The 14162-nt window shown below is 43.8% G+C and overlaps 1 protein-coding gene across 3 annotated transcripts in view; it reads left to right on the forward strand.

Annotated features, from left to right (window-relative positions):
• nhsa (Nance-Horan syndrome a (congenital cataracts and dental anomalies)) overlaps positions 1-13943 on the forward strand; it is a 95119-nt gene extending 81176 nt beyond the window's left edge. For 2 of the 3 annotated variants that reach the window (XM_033622109.2, XM_033622111.2), the window contains 5 exons: positions 493-685; positions 3225-3356; positions 4380-7187; positions 7955-8081; positions 8332-13943. In XM_033622109.2, the coding sequence (XP_033478000.2) occupies positions 493-685; positions 3225-3356; positions 4380-7187; positions 7955-8081; positions 8332-8962 (3891 nt within the window). In that variant the 3' untranslated portion in view covers positions 8963-13943. The remainder of the gene's footprint in view (positions 1-492; positions 686-3224; positions 3357-4379; positions 7188-7954; positions 8082-8331) is intronic. The other variant, XM_033622110.2, reaches the window with a different exon arrangement.
• Positions 13944-14162: the final 219 nt, after the last annotated feature.

The following is a 14162-nucleotide window of genomic DNA, read 5'->3' on the forward strand; positions in this document are numbered from 1 at the left end:
AAGTGATATTTTGATATAGTTTGCTGTTGGTAAACGTGGACCCCTATGTCTTCAGTTTATAAAGAAATTTCCAAGCTTTTGGATTCTTTGTTCACCATGGAGGCATGTGAGAAAAATAAAGTTTTCCCCACAAATTCATTGTATCACAAGTTGAGTAATTGCTATACAAATAATTATTTTGTGGGTGAAGTATTCCTTTAATGGATCAAACATGAAACTCAGCTCCTGGAAGGGCATGTGTATTGATTTGCCTCCGCTCTGACAGTAAGCAGTCTTTGCAGCAGATTAATAAGACACTAATCTCTCCATCTAGTGTTCATCTCTTTCCCAGATAGACACTTTGACAATACAAACCCTGACTTTAATCACTGTACTCTACACATACCCCTTCCTGAAACCGAGTTTGGTCATTTTTTTACTCTGCCTTACCATTTCTCACGTAATGCCACCTAACCTTAACAACCTAACCATGCAAATATCCATCTGTTGCAGGCTGCGCCCTCTGACCCTGACACTGACGGGGTGGCTTTAGGTCACCGGCCTAAGTTTCCCATCCCTAACATCCCCTCCACCCTGGACAAGCAGACTAACTGGTCTAAAGCCCTGCCGCTGCCCACCCCAGAGGAAAGAATGAAAACCAATTCACAAGTCATCACCTCATGCGTCATCCCCATTAATGTGACTGGTAAATTTACAGCGTTCTGTTTCATGTCTGAATCTGTGTATTGTGACAGGACTGAGCGATGGTGCAGAGATCCTGAACTTCTTTGTTAGGAGAGATTGTCACTCTGTTCCTTAGCAGCTTTCTTTAGCTCTTCTTAAGGGAATAGTTGGACTGTTTGGGAAATGTGCTCGCCTTCTTGCTCCTTGGGAGTTAGATGAGATGATTGACAGCACTCTCATGGTCTGTTAAATATAAGCCTTCAGCCAGAAGACGGTTAGCTCATCTTAGCATAAAGATTGTGTCTATTTGCACACAGGTAAGAATAATCACACTGCAGCTACTCTGCTATTTACACCCATCCCTATGTATCTCATTGAGTGCTGTGATTGGCCGGTACTCATCATGTTGACGTGTCCAGGTTGGAAGTGGTTAGGATGAGGGCAAAAAGGTCATGGTTAGAGCGAGTACTAGCCAGTCTCAAATATTCTCTGAAATTAAAAATTATGCGCTGAGTGTTTGTTTGATACTGAAAATGCTAAAATAAAGGTTTAAAATAAGATATAACACGCTGATAATGAGCTTTAGACATGCTGGTGTGTGTGTGTTTAAAAATTTGATAGCACCAGGCTAGCTGCAGGGTGTTTCCCTTAGTTTCCAGTCTTTATGCTAAGCAAAGCTAATCTTCTCAGCTAAATGTTAGCAAGAAGGGGAATAAGTATATTTTAAAACATTTGAGAGTGCCAGGCTAGCTGTTTCCCTCTGTTCCCAGTCTTTATGCTAAGCTAAGCTAACTGTCACCAAGCCATAGTGTATTATTTAGAGCACAGACATGAGAGTGGTATCGATCTTCTCGGCTAACTGTTAGCAAGAAGGCGAATTAGTGTATTTTAAAACATTTGGTAGTGCCAGGCTATCTGTTTCCCTCTGTTTCCAGTCTTTATGCTAAGCTAAGCTAACTGTCACCTAGCCATAGCATCTCATTTAGTGCACAGACATGAGAATGGTATGGATCCTCTCAGCTAGCTGTCAGCAAGAAGGCGAATAAGTGTCTTATAAAACATTTGAGAGTGCTAGGCTAGCTGTTTCCCTCTGTTTGCAGTCTTTATGCTAAGCTAAGCTAACTGTCACCTATAGCATCTATTTAGTGCACAGACATGAGAGTGGTGTGGATCTTCTCAGCTAGCTGTTAGCAAGAAGGCGAATTAGTGTATTTTTAAACATTTGAGAGTGCCAGGCTAGCTGTTTCCCTCTGTTCCCAGTCTTTATGCTAAGCTAACTGTCACCCAGCTATAGCGTCTCACTTGGTGCACAGACATGAGAGTGGTATCGATTTTCTCAGCTAACTGTTAGCAAGAAGGCGAATTAGTGTATTTTAAAACATTTCGTAGTGCCAGGCTAGCTGTTTCCCTCTGTTTGCAGTCTTTATGCTAAGCTAACCGTCACCTAGCCATAGCATCTGATTTGGTGCACAGACATGAGAGTGGTATGGATCTATTCAGCTAACTGTTAGCAAGAAGGCGAATTAGTGTATTTTTAAACATTTGAGAGTGCCAGGCTAGCTGTTTCCCTCTGTTCCCAGTCTTTATGCTAAGCTAAGCTAACTTAACCATTCCATTTAGTGCACAGACATGAAAGTGGTATCTATCTTCTCAGCTAACTGTTAGCAAGAATGCGAAAAGCGTGTTTCCCAAAAAGTCAAACTGTGACTGCACATACTGTTGTTCTCCTCAGTAAAACAGTTGTTTGTAGTCTACTTTGCACACATAACAAAAAAAAAAGAAATATTTTCAAGCAATTTGGAAATGTTACAATTAAGTATAAACCCTCATCAGTATCAAAGTCTTGTGTTGCCACAGAGAATCTCTCTCCATGTGCAAGTCATGCTTTGAGCCCCGTTAACTTTCTTTCTCATGCTTCAGCGCTTTGTGCCTGTGATTGCGAGGCGAGATGCTGTGACATGAATGCCAATTAGTTCTGTGCGAACTGTTGAAAAGGCCTGCCCCGATGTAATTTACTCTCGCTCACATTGACTCAAAAGAAGAGTTGTACGCCAACACTGGCTGAGTCAGACACAGTTGAGGGGAAAAATGCACATTGTAAGCAAAGTCCAGCAATTGCTATGGTGCTGAAAGGCCTGACCTGCTATCACATGATAGTCATAACGTCAACTGAGGGAGGCAAACAAGGAGGAAACACAACACAGCTGAAGCACAGAGCAGGAGTTTTCTTTTGGTTTGTACAGACATCAACATACTGATGTTATCTGTTGTGTTATATGGCTTATTTTGCATGTTTTCAGCAGCTTAAACAACATCAAGTATTTAATAACTCCACATCTTACTCTGAGCACCCAGATTAGATTGTCTTACTGTGGCTTTAAGCTCCATCAGAGATCTGTCGTCGACTCCTCACTGCTATTTTTGTAGAACATCTAATTTAGTTCAGCAGAGTGTTACAGATTTTTTTTTTTTTTTTTACGAGACAGCGTGAGAGTTGAAGAAGGAAAACACTGCAGTTGCTGCTAATCAAAGATTCCTCAGATGTCCCGTCTCTGTTGCAGGCGTTGGCTTTGACAGAGATGCTAGTGTGCGCTGCTCGCTCGTTCACTCGCAGTCTGTGCTTCAGAGGAGGAGGAAGCTGAGGAGACGGAGGACTGTCGCCGGTGTTCCCCGACAGGTGCAGCAAGATTTAGGTACGTACCTCATCATGATCATCACACTCTTGCCTGTCTGTCACAAAGACTTAAAAAGATGGATGCAAAGTGTTAAAGTGAAATAAAAGTTTGTGTTATTTGCTGCCACTTAAATAAAAGGATTTTGTGTTCAGGGTGGCTGCAGGTCCTTAAAAAGTCTTAAACTGTAACTGTTGACATCCTGGTGTTAAAGGTCTAAATCACATTAATTGTAAAGACAGTGACACAATTGTATGTGTCATTTTGTGTTCAGATTTTATCCATGTCAGTAAACTGTAAAAGAAAAGCAGAATGATCAGCTTTATAGTACGTCAATGTAAATATGAGAGACGTCAGCTTGTGAGGCTTATTCTCAGTATTAGTGCGTTCTGCTTTTTAAGATATTTTGGGGCATTTCATGCTTTTATTAGCCAGGGGCGAGTGGAAAGATGACAGGAAATGAGAGGAGAAAGAGATGGGAAATGACATGCAATAGAAGTTCCCAGCCAGGCTTGAGCTGGGAACGTTGTAGACACTGAGATACAGAGAAATAAGTTTAAAGGGGTAGTTCAGATTTTTTTGAGTGAGGTTGTGTGAGGTTGTTCGCCTTAGTCATATGTTATGTTCTCCATCCATGCTCTCCTCAAAGCCACCAGACTCCATTAAGAAAAACACTAATTTAAGCTCACTGAACACAGGAGCTGCTGGACGGCCACTGCCTCATTTGTGAGTTTTTTTGTGTTACTGTGTGACTGTGTTGAATCCAAACTAACCCTTTAAAACACCAGTCACACAACACCACAAATAAACTCACTGATCGAGGCAGCAGTAGAGCAGCAGCTCCTGTGTACTGTGATGTGAAATTACTGTTTTTCTCAATGGAGTCTGGTCGGAAATCACACTGCTGAGCTCCCAAGGCAGTTCTCCTGCCTGCTTCTCCAAACTGGAGGCGTGCCGACCACCATTTTTATTCATTTTTTATTCTATAGCTGTATCTGAGACTTAATTTTTTTTGTAATGTTTAGTGTTTCTTTCTTCTTCCAGACTCTGATGACTCTCCTGGTTCCAGAGAGCGGACTGTGATAGTTCATGCCAGTCCCAACATCACTCCCTCCAACGAGGAGCTGGCCAGCCATCTCAGCACCAGAGACTCAGGTTGCCAGACAGAAGACTTTTTGATCTCAGGAGCGCCGTCTCGGAGGAGGATCAGGGCCCAGAGAGGCCAGGGAGTCTCCCTCTCCCTCTCCCACTCTGCAGGCAACATCTTGTGCCTGCCAGACAGCGCTGACGCCATGTTCTCCGCCTCTGTGGGTGCACGCCTGCGCTCCCGGAGTCTGCCCAGAGACGGGAGCCGGATGATAGACAACGGGCATCATGACAGCGACGACGATGAGGAGGAGCTCTCCCCCTTTAATGCTGAGGACTTCCTGCCGGGACCTGGAGAGTTGATTCTGAAGGATGAAGAAGAGAGCACGGATGATCAGGCCATGTCTGAACGCCAGCTGGGCCTCAAGTACACGCAGCTGTCAGAGAGTCCGGAGCGCAGCTGGATGGAGAGGACCAGATCCCAACTGCCCAGGAAGGCCGACATGGGCAGTTGTGAGATCTCATCCAGCTCGGACACCTTCAGTAGCCCCGTCCATTCTGTCTCAGCTGCGGGGGTGCTGGGAGGACAAATGGACCATAAGGAGGACCACCAGTCCTCGAGTGGGAACTGGAGCGGGAGCAGCTCCACCTGCCCCTCACAGACCTCAGAGACAATCCCCCCAGCAGCCTCTCCACCTCTGACGGGCTCCTCACACTGTGACTCTGAGCTCTCCCTCAACGCCGCCACTCACGCCAACGATGACCAGACTAGCTTCATGCTGGACCACTACCAGGGTCTCAGGACCCAGCGGGCGGGCTCCTTCTCCTCCACAGCTATGGACATATTAGAGGAAGCAGGGTCCAGCACTCCCATCGAGGGGGAGTGGAGTTACCCCCACTCTGACCCTGCACGCTCACAGGACTTCAGCCCTGAGCCGAGCAGAGAGGCTGAGAGCAGCCTGGGCTGCCCCAGCTTCACCAGCATGGCCACCTGCGAGAGCAGCTACTCTGACAAACCTCCGTCGGAGAAAGCCGACACCGTCTCACACTACTCCGTAGACACTGAAGGCTACTACACCTCAATGCACTTTGACTGTGGTATAAAAGGTAGCAAAAGCTTCACTTATAACTATGCAGCCTCGGGCTCTGATTGCGGCCTGTCTGACTCAAGTGGTCACATGACTCTGGGGAGGCGCTGCCTCTCTTTAAGAAAACCAAAGGCGAAGCCATGTCCGCCTAGGAGGAGTTCATCCTTAAGAAAAATATGCAGTGAGGGAAACATCCCTGACAATAAAGAACCAAAGATTTCGTGCGGGCAGCAACTTCCACTGTCTTCCAAGGATAGGAAACTGCAGCTGGTTTTATCCAGCTCTCAAAGTCATATAGAAAACTCTTCACTAGTCAGAGAGCCCCTTGTGGTGTGGGGGGAGTCAGCTGATCTACCTGACTTAGGCGTGTTTAGCTCCACAGATGCACATTCGTTTAAGGATGAGGGGGTTGTACAGTCAGACTATGCAGATCTGTGGCTCCTGAACGATTTAAAATCCAGTGACCCATACCGATCTTTGTCGAACTCTAGCACAGCAACAGGTACAACTGTCATTGAATGCATCAAGTCACAGGAAAGCTCCGAGTCTCAGACGTCCCAGTCCGACTCCAGAGCCACCACCCCCTCACTTCCATCAGTGGAGGGAGAGTTCAAGCTCAAGTCTCCAGAGAAGCTGGCAGGCCTGGCCAGCCCATCCAGCGGCTACTCGAGTCAGTCAGAAACCCCCACCTCCTCCTTCCCCTCCGCCTTCTTTCCTGGACCGCTGTCACCATCCAGCGGCAAGAGGAAGCCCAAAGTCCCTGAGAGGAAGTCCTCTCTTTCGTCGCTGTCACTGCAGTCGCTGTCCTCCTCCTCGAAGAGAGACCTGGAGCTGCCAGTAATCCCTCCAACCCACCTCGACTTAAGTGCCCTTCACAGTGTCAGCAGCAACAAGGCTTCAGCGTACAGGACGCAGATTCAGATGCTTCACCAAAACAAACAAAAAGCTGCAGTGACAGCCAAACCTGTCGCTGTTCCTAACTCAGAGGTGTTTAACGTCCACCCCATGTCCATCACACCCTCAGTGCTGCACTCAGTACAGCTCCGATCCATCAATAAGGAACATGAAGGAAGCCACGAGGACAAAACAACTTCCAGACTCAAATGTCCCACTGTGAACTTGACTAGCACTGTTTCCTGTAGTAAATCTGTAGAGCTCAAGAGTCCCCTGTTACACAACTCACATCACACGCCCGCCAAGGGGTCGTATGAGTCCGTGTTTACCTCAAACGAAGAGCTCACAGACGGAGAAGCAGCATGTCAGAATGAGATGAGGAACAAGCAGGCTCCTTTAGAGAGCATGACGGCATTCACGCTGCAGTCAGAGCCGTCGTTAGACGTCCCTGAGAGGACCGCAGGTCATGAAGGAGAGGCATGCAGAGAGGTAGTAGAAACAGCTGTCTGCAGCTCGCAGTCGGAGCCTTTAGATCAGCAGAGAACTGAGCCGTCTGAAGAAGAAGCACCAGGTCTCTCTGTTCAGCAAAGTTCACCACAGAGATCCAACGGTCTTGATAAAGTGCCTGCTACTGACGGCCAATCAGAGGCGTTGCAAGAGAGCTCGATCAGTGATGACGGGAGCAGAGATGTGGAACATGAGTCGTCAGGTGCTTCAGCCGAGAGTGCCTCCCAGGACGGCAAGGAAGAGTCCACAGCAGAGACAGAGGATTACTTAAGTAAAGGTAGACACTCGCTGTTCACGCCATTCAGTCTCCGAGCATTTGCTAGTTTTATTGTCTTGTATTTACTTATTAGTTTTTGTTTGAATGTCTTTTCTCTTACTTTTTGCTGTCTCTCTCTGTCAGTTATGTCAGTTTCTTGCTCAGTATCAAGAATTACTTGTGAGCAGCCGACCAGTCCACTATGAAATTATCAATCTATAACGATATGTGGAGTAAAAACAGCTGGGAAACCCCTGATGTACAGGATCACAGATGTTGTAAACTGTGCAGAGCATGATCAATCTGAAGGGTCACATGAAGATTCACAGGAAAGAAAAAAAACATATGCAACACAAAATTGTGTATTTGTTTTTAAAGCTGCTGTTTTTTGACCTTTCCTTTGTTTCTGGTGTTTCTACGGCCCAGTCACCAGAGGGAAATGTTATAAATGTTATATAAGCTAATTTTTGTCATTGTGGAGGGGACAGCGGATGGCGTGTCACCTAAATCAGTGGTTTTCCAAAGGGCAAGCCAAAATCTCAGAGCACACCATTTGAGAACCATGGATTTAAGTGACACTGTTCAAATCCAATGCGGTCGTTTTTTGGTCACGACATTTCCCAGCCGCATTTCTCCCACCAAACCTCAGTGTTTTCCACAGACCCGTCTCTGCTTTTCCAGCAACTTTTGTGCCACCGAACGTGAATTTTTTTATGCTGAAACATGATCTTTTCCTGACTTTAACCAATTATTTTTGTGCCAAAACTGAACGTGTTTATTTCCGTTAGCAGACTCTTCACCCAGTGACAACGCAGTGTCCCCTCTGAGTGATGAGTCAAGGCCAGACGATGACAGCGTGTTTCTGTCCCCCACCAAGGCTCGGACCACTGAGGATCTGTTCGCTATGATTCACAGGTGAGCACATAAGAGCCACATTTCAAGTGAGAAGGAGGACGTCTGGAGCAATTGGGGTTTACAGTGCATTGCCGCAGGGCACCTTGGTGGTGCCCAGGAGGTGAACTGGCACAAAACTTCCATTGTCTTTAGCTGTGAGAGAGTGTCAGACTCAAGTCATTAAAAAGTTTCTCCAAACTCTTCTAGTGTGTGGCCAACATTAGTCACATCTACAACAGTTAACAGAGATTCTTAATTTCTTCATTTCCAGGTCCAAAAGGAAAGTGTTGGGCAGGAAGGATTCCACTGAGCTGAATGCGAGGAACCGGCTCAGTGCTGCGTTGGGGAACACGCCACCCAGCAGCACCGTGAGCTCCCCCGTCTCACTGGTGTCCCCCTCCTCTGCTGTCACCCCACCAGGCCTGCATAGAGTCTCCGGTCCCATCTACAGGAATGCAAAGAAGTCCAGCACCTCCAACGAGGAATTCAAACTCCTGTTGCTCAAAAAGGGCAGTCGCTCCGAGTCAAGTTACCGCATGTCAGCGACAGAGATCCTCAAGAGCCCCATCTCTTCTAAATCTCCTGGAGACTCCCTGATGGAGTCGCCAAGACAGCCCGAGGAGCCCGCCTCTCCCCTGCAACATCAGCAGCACCAATCAGGACCAGATCAGCTCTCCAGTCCCTATCCCAAAGCCAACGCTGAGGGCTTCTCCCCGAAATCCTTCTCCACATCCGCAGCTTCCAGGCAGGGCCGCTCCAGAATCCCCCCACCCGCCAACAGCAGCCGATACGGCATGCGCAGCAGACTGTACTCAGCGCCCATGCAGGCGATCTCTGAGGGCGAGACAGAGAACTCAGACGGGAGTCCTCATGACGACCGCTCATCACAGGGCTCCACGTAGGAAACAGAGTAGAGGTGTCGGAAGGTATGAAATTATTTTGTTAGTTTACAGTGGAAAAAAAAACCAAAATGGACCAGAATGAGTTCTAATATATATGAGATGTGGTGAGGTTAATGTTAACGTATGCTGAACAGTAGGGATTTTGTTTAAGAAAATAATCATGAATTTACTAATTGTGGCTGAGTTTTATAGATGTTTCCTTTTGGTTATTCTGTGGATACTTTAAACACTTTTACCTGTGTTCAAAAATATTTTATACACACAGTAGCTCTAAAGAAATATTCTCATGATCTGAACACGGAGCATTAGAAACAGGGAACCAGCTTAGTTAGAAACATATAGAAATCATAAGCAAAACATTTTACAGAAAACTACTCTTGGGTTAGTTTGTGGCACAAACACATACAACTGGTTGCCTTTAGTCCTGCTATAGTATATTAAAGGGATAGTTTGTCTCTTTTGAAATAGGGCTGCATGAGGCACTTATACGTAGTCAGTGTGTTACCTACAGTAGATATCGGTCGGCACACTCCAGGTTGGAGAAGCAGACAGGAGTACTGACACAGAAGCAAAGCAGTGTACTGCTGTGGACAGGGGCAGCAGCAAAACGTATTTCAGCCACCTAAAATATTCAATGTCAGTTTAAGTGTGCAGTATTTTTAGAGTCACTGCCAACGGGGGAATGTTAACAGCTTCACTTTCCCATCTATGCTCTCTTCAAAGCCACCAGACTCCATTGAGAACAACAGTAATTTAACATCACTGAACACAGGAGTTGCTGGTCTACTGCTGCCTTGATCAGTTAGTGTGTTTGTGTTACTGTGTGACCTTGGTGCATCTGAACTAACCAAAGTCACAAATTAACACTAACTAACTAACCAATTGAGGCAGCGGTAGACCAGCAGCTCCTGTGTTCAGTGATGTTAAATTACTGTTTTTCTCAGTGATGTCTGGCTTAAGTTCCCCCTGAGAGATGAATGTCTGACAGTAAAGAGAGATAGCCCTGGTCTCAGTCTCACTCCCAACTAATCAAAAACTGAGGTTTGGTCGGCGGCTCATCGGCGTCAGACGCTGACACACTGAGGCACCCTTTAGTGGTGTTATGAGATGCCCCGGGTGGCAGCATCCATCAAGCGTGAGAAAGTTGACTTGGAGCAGACAGGAGGGGAGGTGAGGGGAACTTATGGTACTCTGTATTTACCCAGGAGACCGCCGTTCATGTCCCGTGTGAAACCAAAAGTCAATCAAGTTATTTTGAAAACAACATAGGGTGCTAGTAGTTGTAGCATGCTAGTGATGTATACTATATAAAGTTAGTAACAAACGTACTTATTTGCTTTTGTTGACTAAACATGAGGAAGAAAACCTACAAACAAAAGTTTTTTAACCTATATTCAAAGTTTATTTTGAAAAAGACTATGCATTGAATGCGCAAAAACTGTGCATTTCCTGTGAAAACAGAAGTTTATTTTGAAAAGAGATGAGCGTGAATCGACACGCTGCCCCTGAACATCCAAAACTGAGGCAGGAGGGTCATATGTTGACATGGCAGGCCACTGACAGAGCATTTGTATTTGATGAGCTGTGAGTGAGAGTGTGTTTTTCTGTCTGCTTCTCCAAACTGTTGCTGTGCCGACCGCCTTCTCCTGTAGGTAACACACTGACTGTGGTTCAGTACCGCATACAGCCCCTCTTCAAAAAGCCCAAACTGTCCCTCTAATGTTAAATATTAGTCAGATTTCTCTAGCATTTTGAAGCAACTCTCACAGTTTGACATTTATATCTTGTAAAAATAGAATATATTAGATTACCTGTATGTATTCTGTGAATACCTATGCAACTAGACACACACACTTTTAACATGTCTTCAAGCCAGTTATAGAAATAACTTTTGATACTCCCTCACTGATCATCAGGACAAACACTGTGTGAGAAACAGCAGTGGAAATAAAATGTGAAGCCTCAAAGCATCTCTTCATACTGATGACATGTTTGTATATTTTACACAGTCCTTTTAACAGCGTGCTGTAAATTACATCAAAGATAGATTACTGCTACGACATTTTAAAATTCTCACGCAATAAGATGAGTAATTAGAGGTGAGACAGGAAACGTCAAAGCCAAGCACTAACTCGACAATCTTAGGAGACGTGAAGGGAGCAGGTGTTTAAACATGGGAGACGAAAAAGTGATCAAAAAGTCAGAGGTGGGGAAACAGGAGGGCTGTAAAAGAAAAAAGGAGGATCATGGAGTTTTTTAAAAACGTGATAATGGTCATTTCTGGTTTGCTGATTCAGTGCGTTTATGAATCGTTGAAAGGGGCAGAAAGTGGAAAGTGTTCAGGAGGATCAAATATGCCTTATTTTAATCTTAACAAGAGACAGTAAGTGACGAAGCAGCGAGAGCCTCAGCAAGTGGAGTGTTAGTGAGATTCTTTTGATGGAGGATGAAGGGGTAGGTTATCATTCTGGATTTAGGGATGTGGCATTTGCTACTGTTTCGTACCAAATGCTCGTCTTTTGGTACAGAGCCCGACTGATACTCGATTTTTAAAAACTATGTACATACGCATGTGTCCAATTACTCCTCAAGTTTAACAATAAACTTAATTGTCAAAAATTATAAGCTTCATTGGGTATTTAATAACACTGAATAAGGAAAACTTTTCATATCAGTGCATATTGGACAACATATATGCTGATACCAATATGTCAGTATTCAGTATCTATATGTCGGTCGGGCTCTACTATTTTATTCCCCTTCAAAAATATAACCTGCCACGGTTTTGTATTTTCTGTCGCAACAATCTAAATATATTTATTTTTATAAATGATGCAGAAAATCTCCGTACACTCCCTGATTTGGTTTACACCTTTAGATAAACTAAAAATGACATTTTAAATGCAATGAATTGCTGGAATAACGTATTTTATTCAGATAGTTATTTTATTAATAAGAGACGAATACATTTTTAATCTTATTTCAGACACTGAAACACTGAGACAAATAGGAAAGCAACTCCTTAGTGTCATTAGAAGATGGCATGAGCAGTCATAAGCTACAAGTGTACTGAGCTTGAACAGTGACGGGAAGTTCTGGCATTGAAAGGTAGAATTTGGCGTTGAAAAGGGAAACACGGGCATTAAAACAGATTTTTATTTTTAGAAAAAGACAGACGACTTGTTGCTCTGTATGTCCTCCTGAGACCCCGTGTCCTCATATGATTACGTGACCTTTCACCTGTTGTCCTCAATTGTGGACACGTTTTGTGCCATCTAGTGGTAGTAAGAGCACAATACACTAATCCATGTAAAACCAAGATGGCGGCCATCTCTGCCAAGTCAGTCTGCAGCTGATCCTGACAGAAAAGTGGACAAGGTCCAAAACCTGATCACATTTTATGGTTGAAACGTGTTTATTTATGATTAATAATGTTCGTAGTTTGATATGACAACAAATTTGACCAATTTAAATACATTGGGAATTTATTATCGTTGATGTTTCATTTTATATACTTATGAGGTCTCACTGATCCCAAATAGCTTGGAGAAATTAAAAAAGCATACCAAACAAAAGTTCATGTCTCAAGAGGATATACAAATGTAGATCAAAACCTTGTGTCAGGTGCTCGTGGAGAACGGGAAACAACTGGATTGACAGGAAGACAATTCATGCACTCCGAAAAATATGTAAAAAAAATTACCACTGCAGGTCTTCAAATGTTTTTAAAGCCCTGACAAATTCCTGCAGTGGTCGAATAATGTTGGCTCTTTAAATGATTTAGCCTCTACAACAAAGGCTTTTTAATATTTCCCTGCTTTTTGTATATTTTTTCGGAGTGCCTGGATTGTCTTCCTCGCAATTTTTGTTTTTATTTTTATTCTGGAGTCATTCTTTTTGTCATTGTCAGTTTTTCTCTACACCAAAACAGTGACAGAAAGTTGAAACTGAAAAGAATAGACTGAAAAAAAAAACAGCCGTCATTGTAAAAACCTCCGAAACAATCAGAATATTGTTACTGGAAAACATCAGAATGCAAAAAAATATCAAAATAAAGTCATTTTCAGTGCCTGTGTTTTATTTTTCTGTATCAAAACTTACTGTCACTGCTGCAGCTCCATACTAGTGAGGTTTAGTTGTAACCCTGGCACTCTTCGTCCCACGTATTCACAATAGTATTATAAGTATATAGATGCAGCGATGGTGCTCAGCCATTATGCAAAAGTATCTCTGTAGCCATATTTCTTCCCTTTAGGTACACTGTAAATATCAACTTCATTTTGGCCTTAATGACACTCCGTACTGATGCAACGTCATGTAACAGGGTACACAAAGGGTTACGTCTGTGAACCTTCATTCCAACCTTCTTTCTTTCTTTTTCTTTTTCTTTTTTTTTTTTGCACTGATAAAGTGATGTTTGTGAAGTTTCATCTGTCTCTTGCTGTACCTGGAGATATTTATAGACCTTTACATGGAGCTGTTTGACTTTCCTTGAATAATATCCACACTCTGAGTACGCTTTAGGAGTGGAGTAGATGCTTCTGCCAAAGGCTAGGACGTGCACACGTTAGCAGCATCAAACTGTTTATCTCTTCTCGTTTACTTGACTGAAACAGATACTAAAGAAGAATCACAGTAACTTATGGTACTAGATGCATTTCATTTGGACTTCACATCGACCTCTGCATACTGTAGGTTTCAGCTTTGTATTTTTTTTTCTTTGTACAAACGTGTAAATACAATAACTTTTGGAGATGTCACAGAGGTTGTTGAATTGTTTCTTCTGTAAAAAAAAAAAAGTTTACATTGATTTCAAACCTTTGTATATTTTTGAGCTGTGGAACACTTTGTCTTGTATTTATTTTTTAGTAAGCATTGTGGAAATCCCATAGTAAATCCTATCAAAGCCAAGTGCTAGCACAACAGGCTGCTTAGCAAATGTGTATAAGAAGACAAATAAATGTGACTGCCTTGAAAATGACTCGTTGGGTCTGTGGTGATGTTCTGTGTTTTTATTTTTAAGGTTTGTGACCATAACATGCATTTCTGTAGCTCTTGTTTTGTAAATATCTTTTTCTTTTTCAATATAAAACTGCACATTTTGGAGTGAGTCAGCACGCCCCCTGGTGTCACAACATTGGCTGGGCTCAGCCGTAGAGATAGGGTGAGGAGACATCTGGCCGGAGCTCGAAGTAGAGCT

The sequence above is a fragment of the Epinephelus lanceolatus genome, chromosome 6 (genome assembly GCF_041903045.1).
Source record: "Epinephelus lanceolatus isolate andai-2023 chromosome 6, ASM4190304v1, whole genome shotgun sequence".
Taxonomy (NCBI): domain Eukaryota; kingdom Metazoa; phylum Chordata; class Actinopteri; order Perciformes; family Serranidae; genus Epinephelus; species Epinephelus lanceolatus.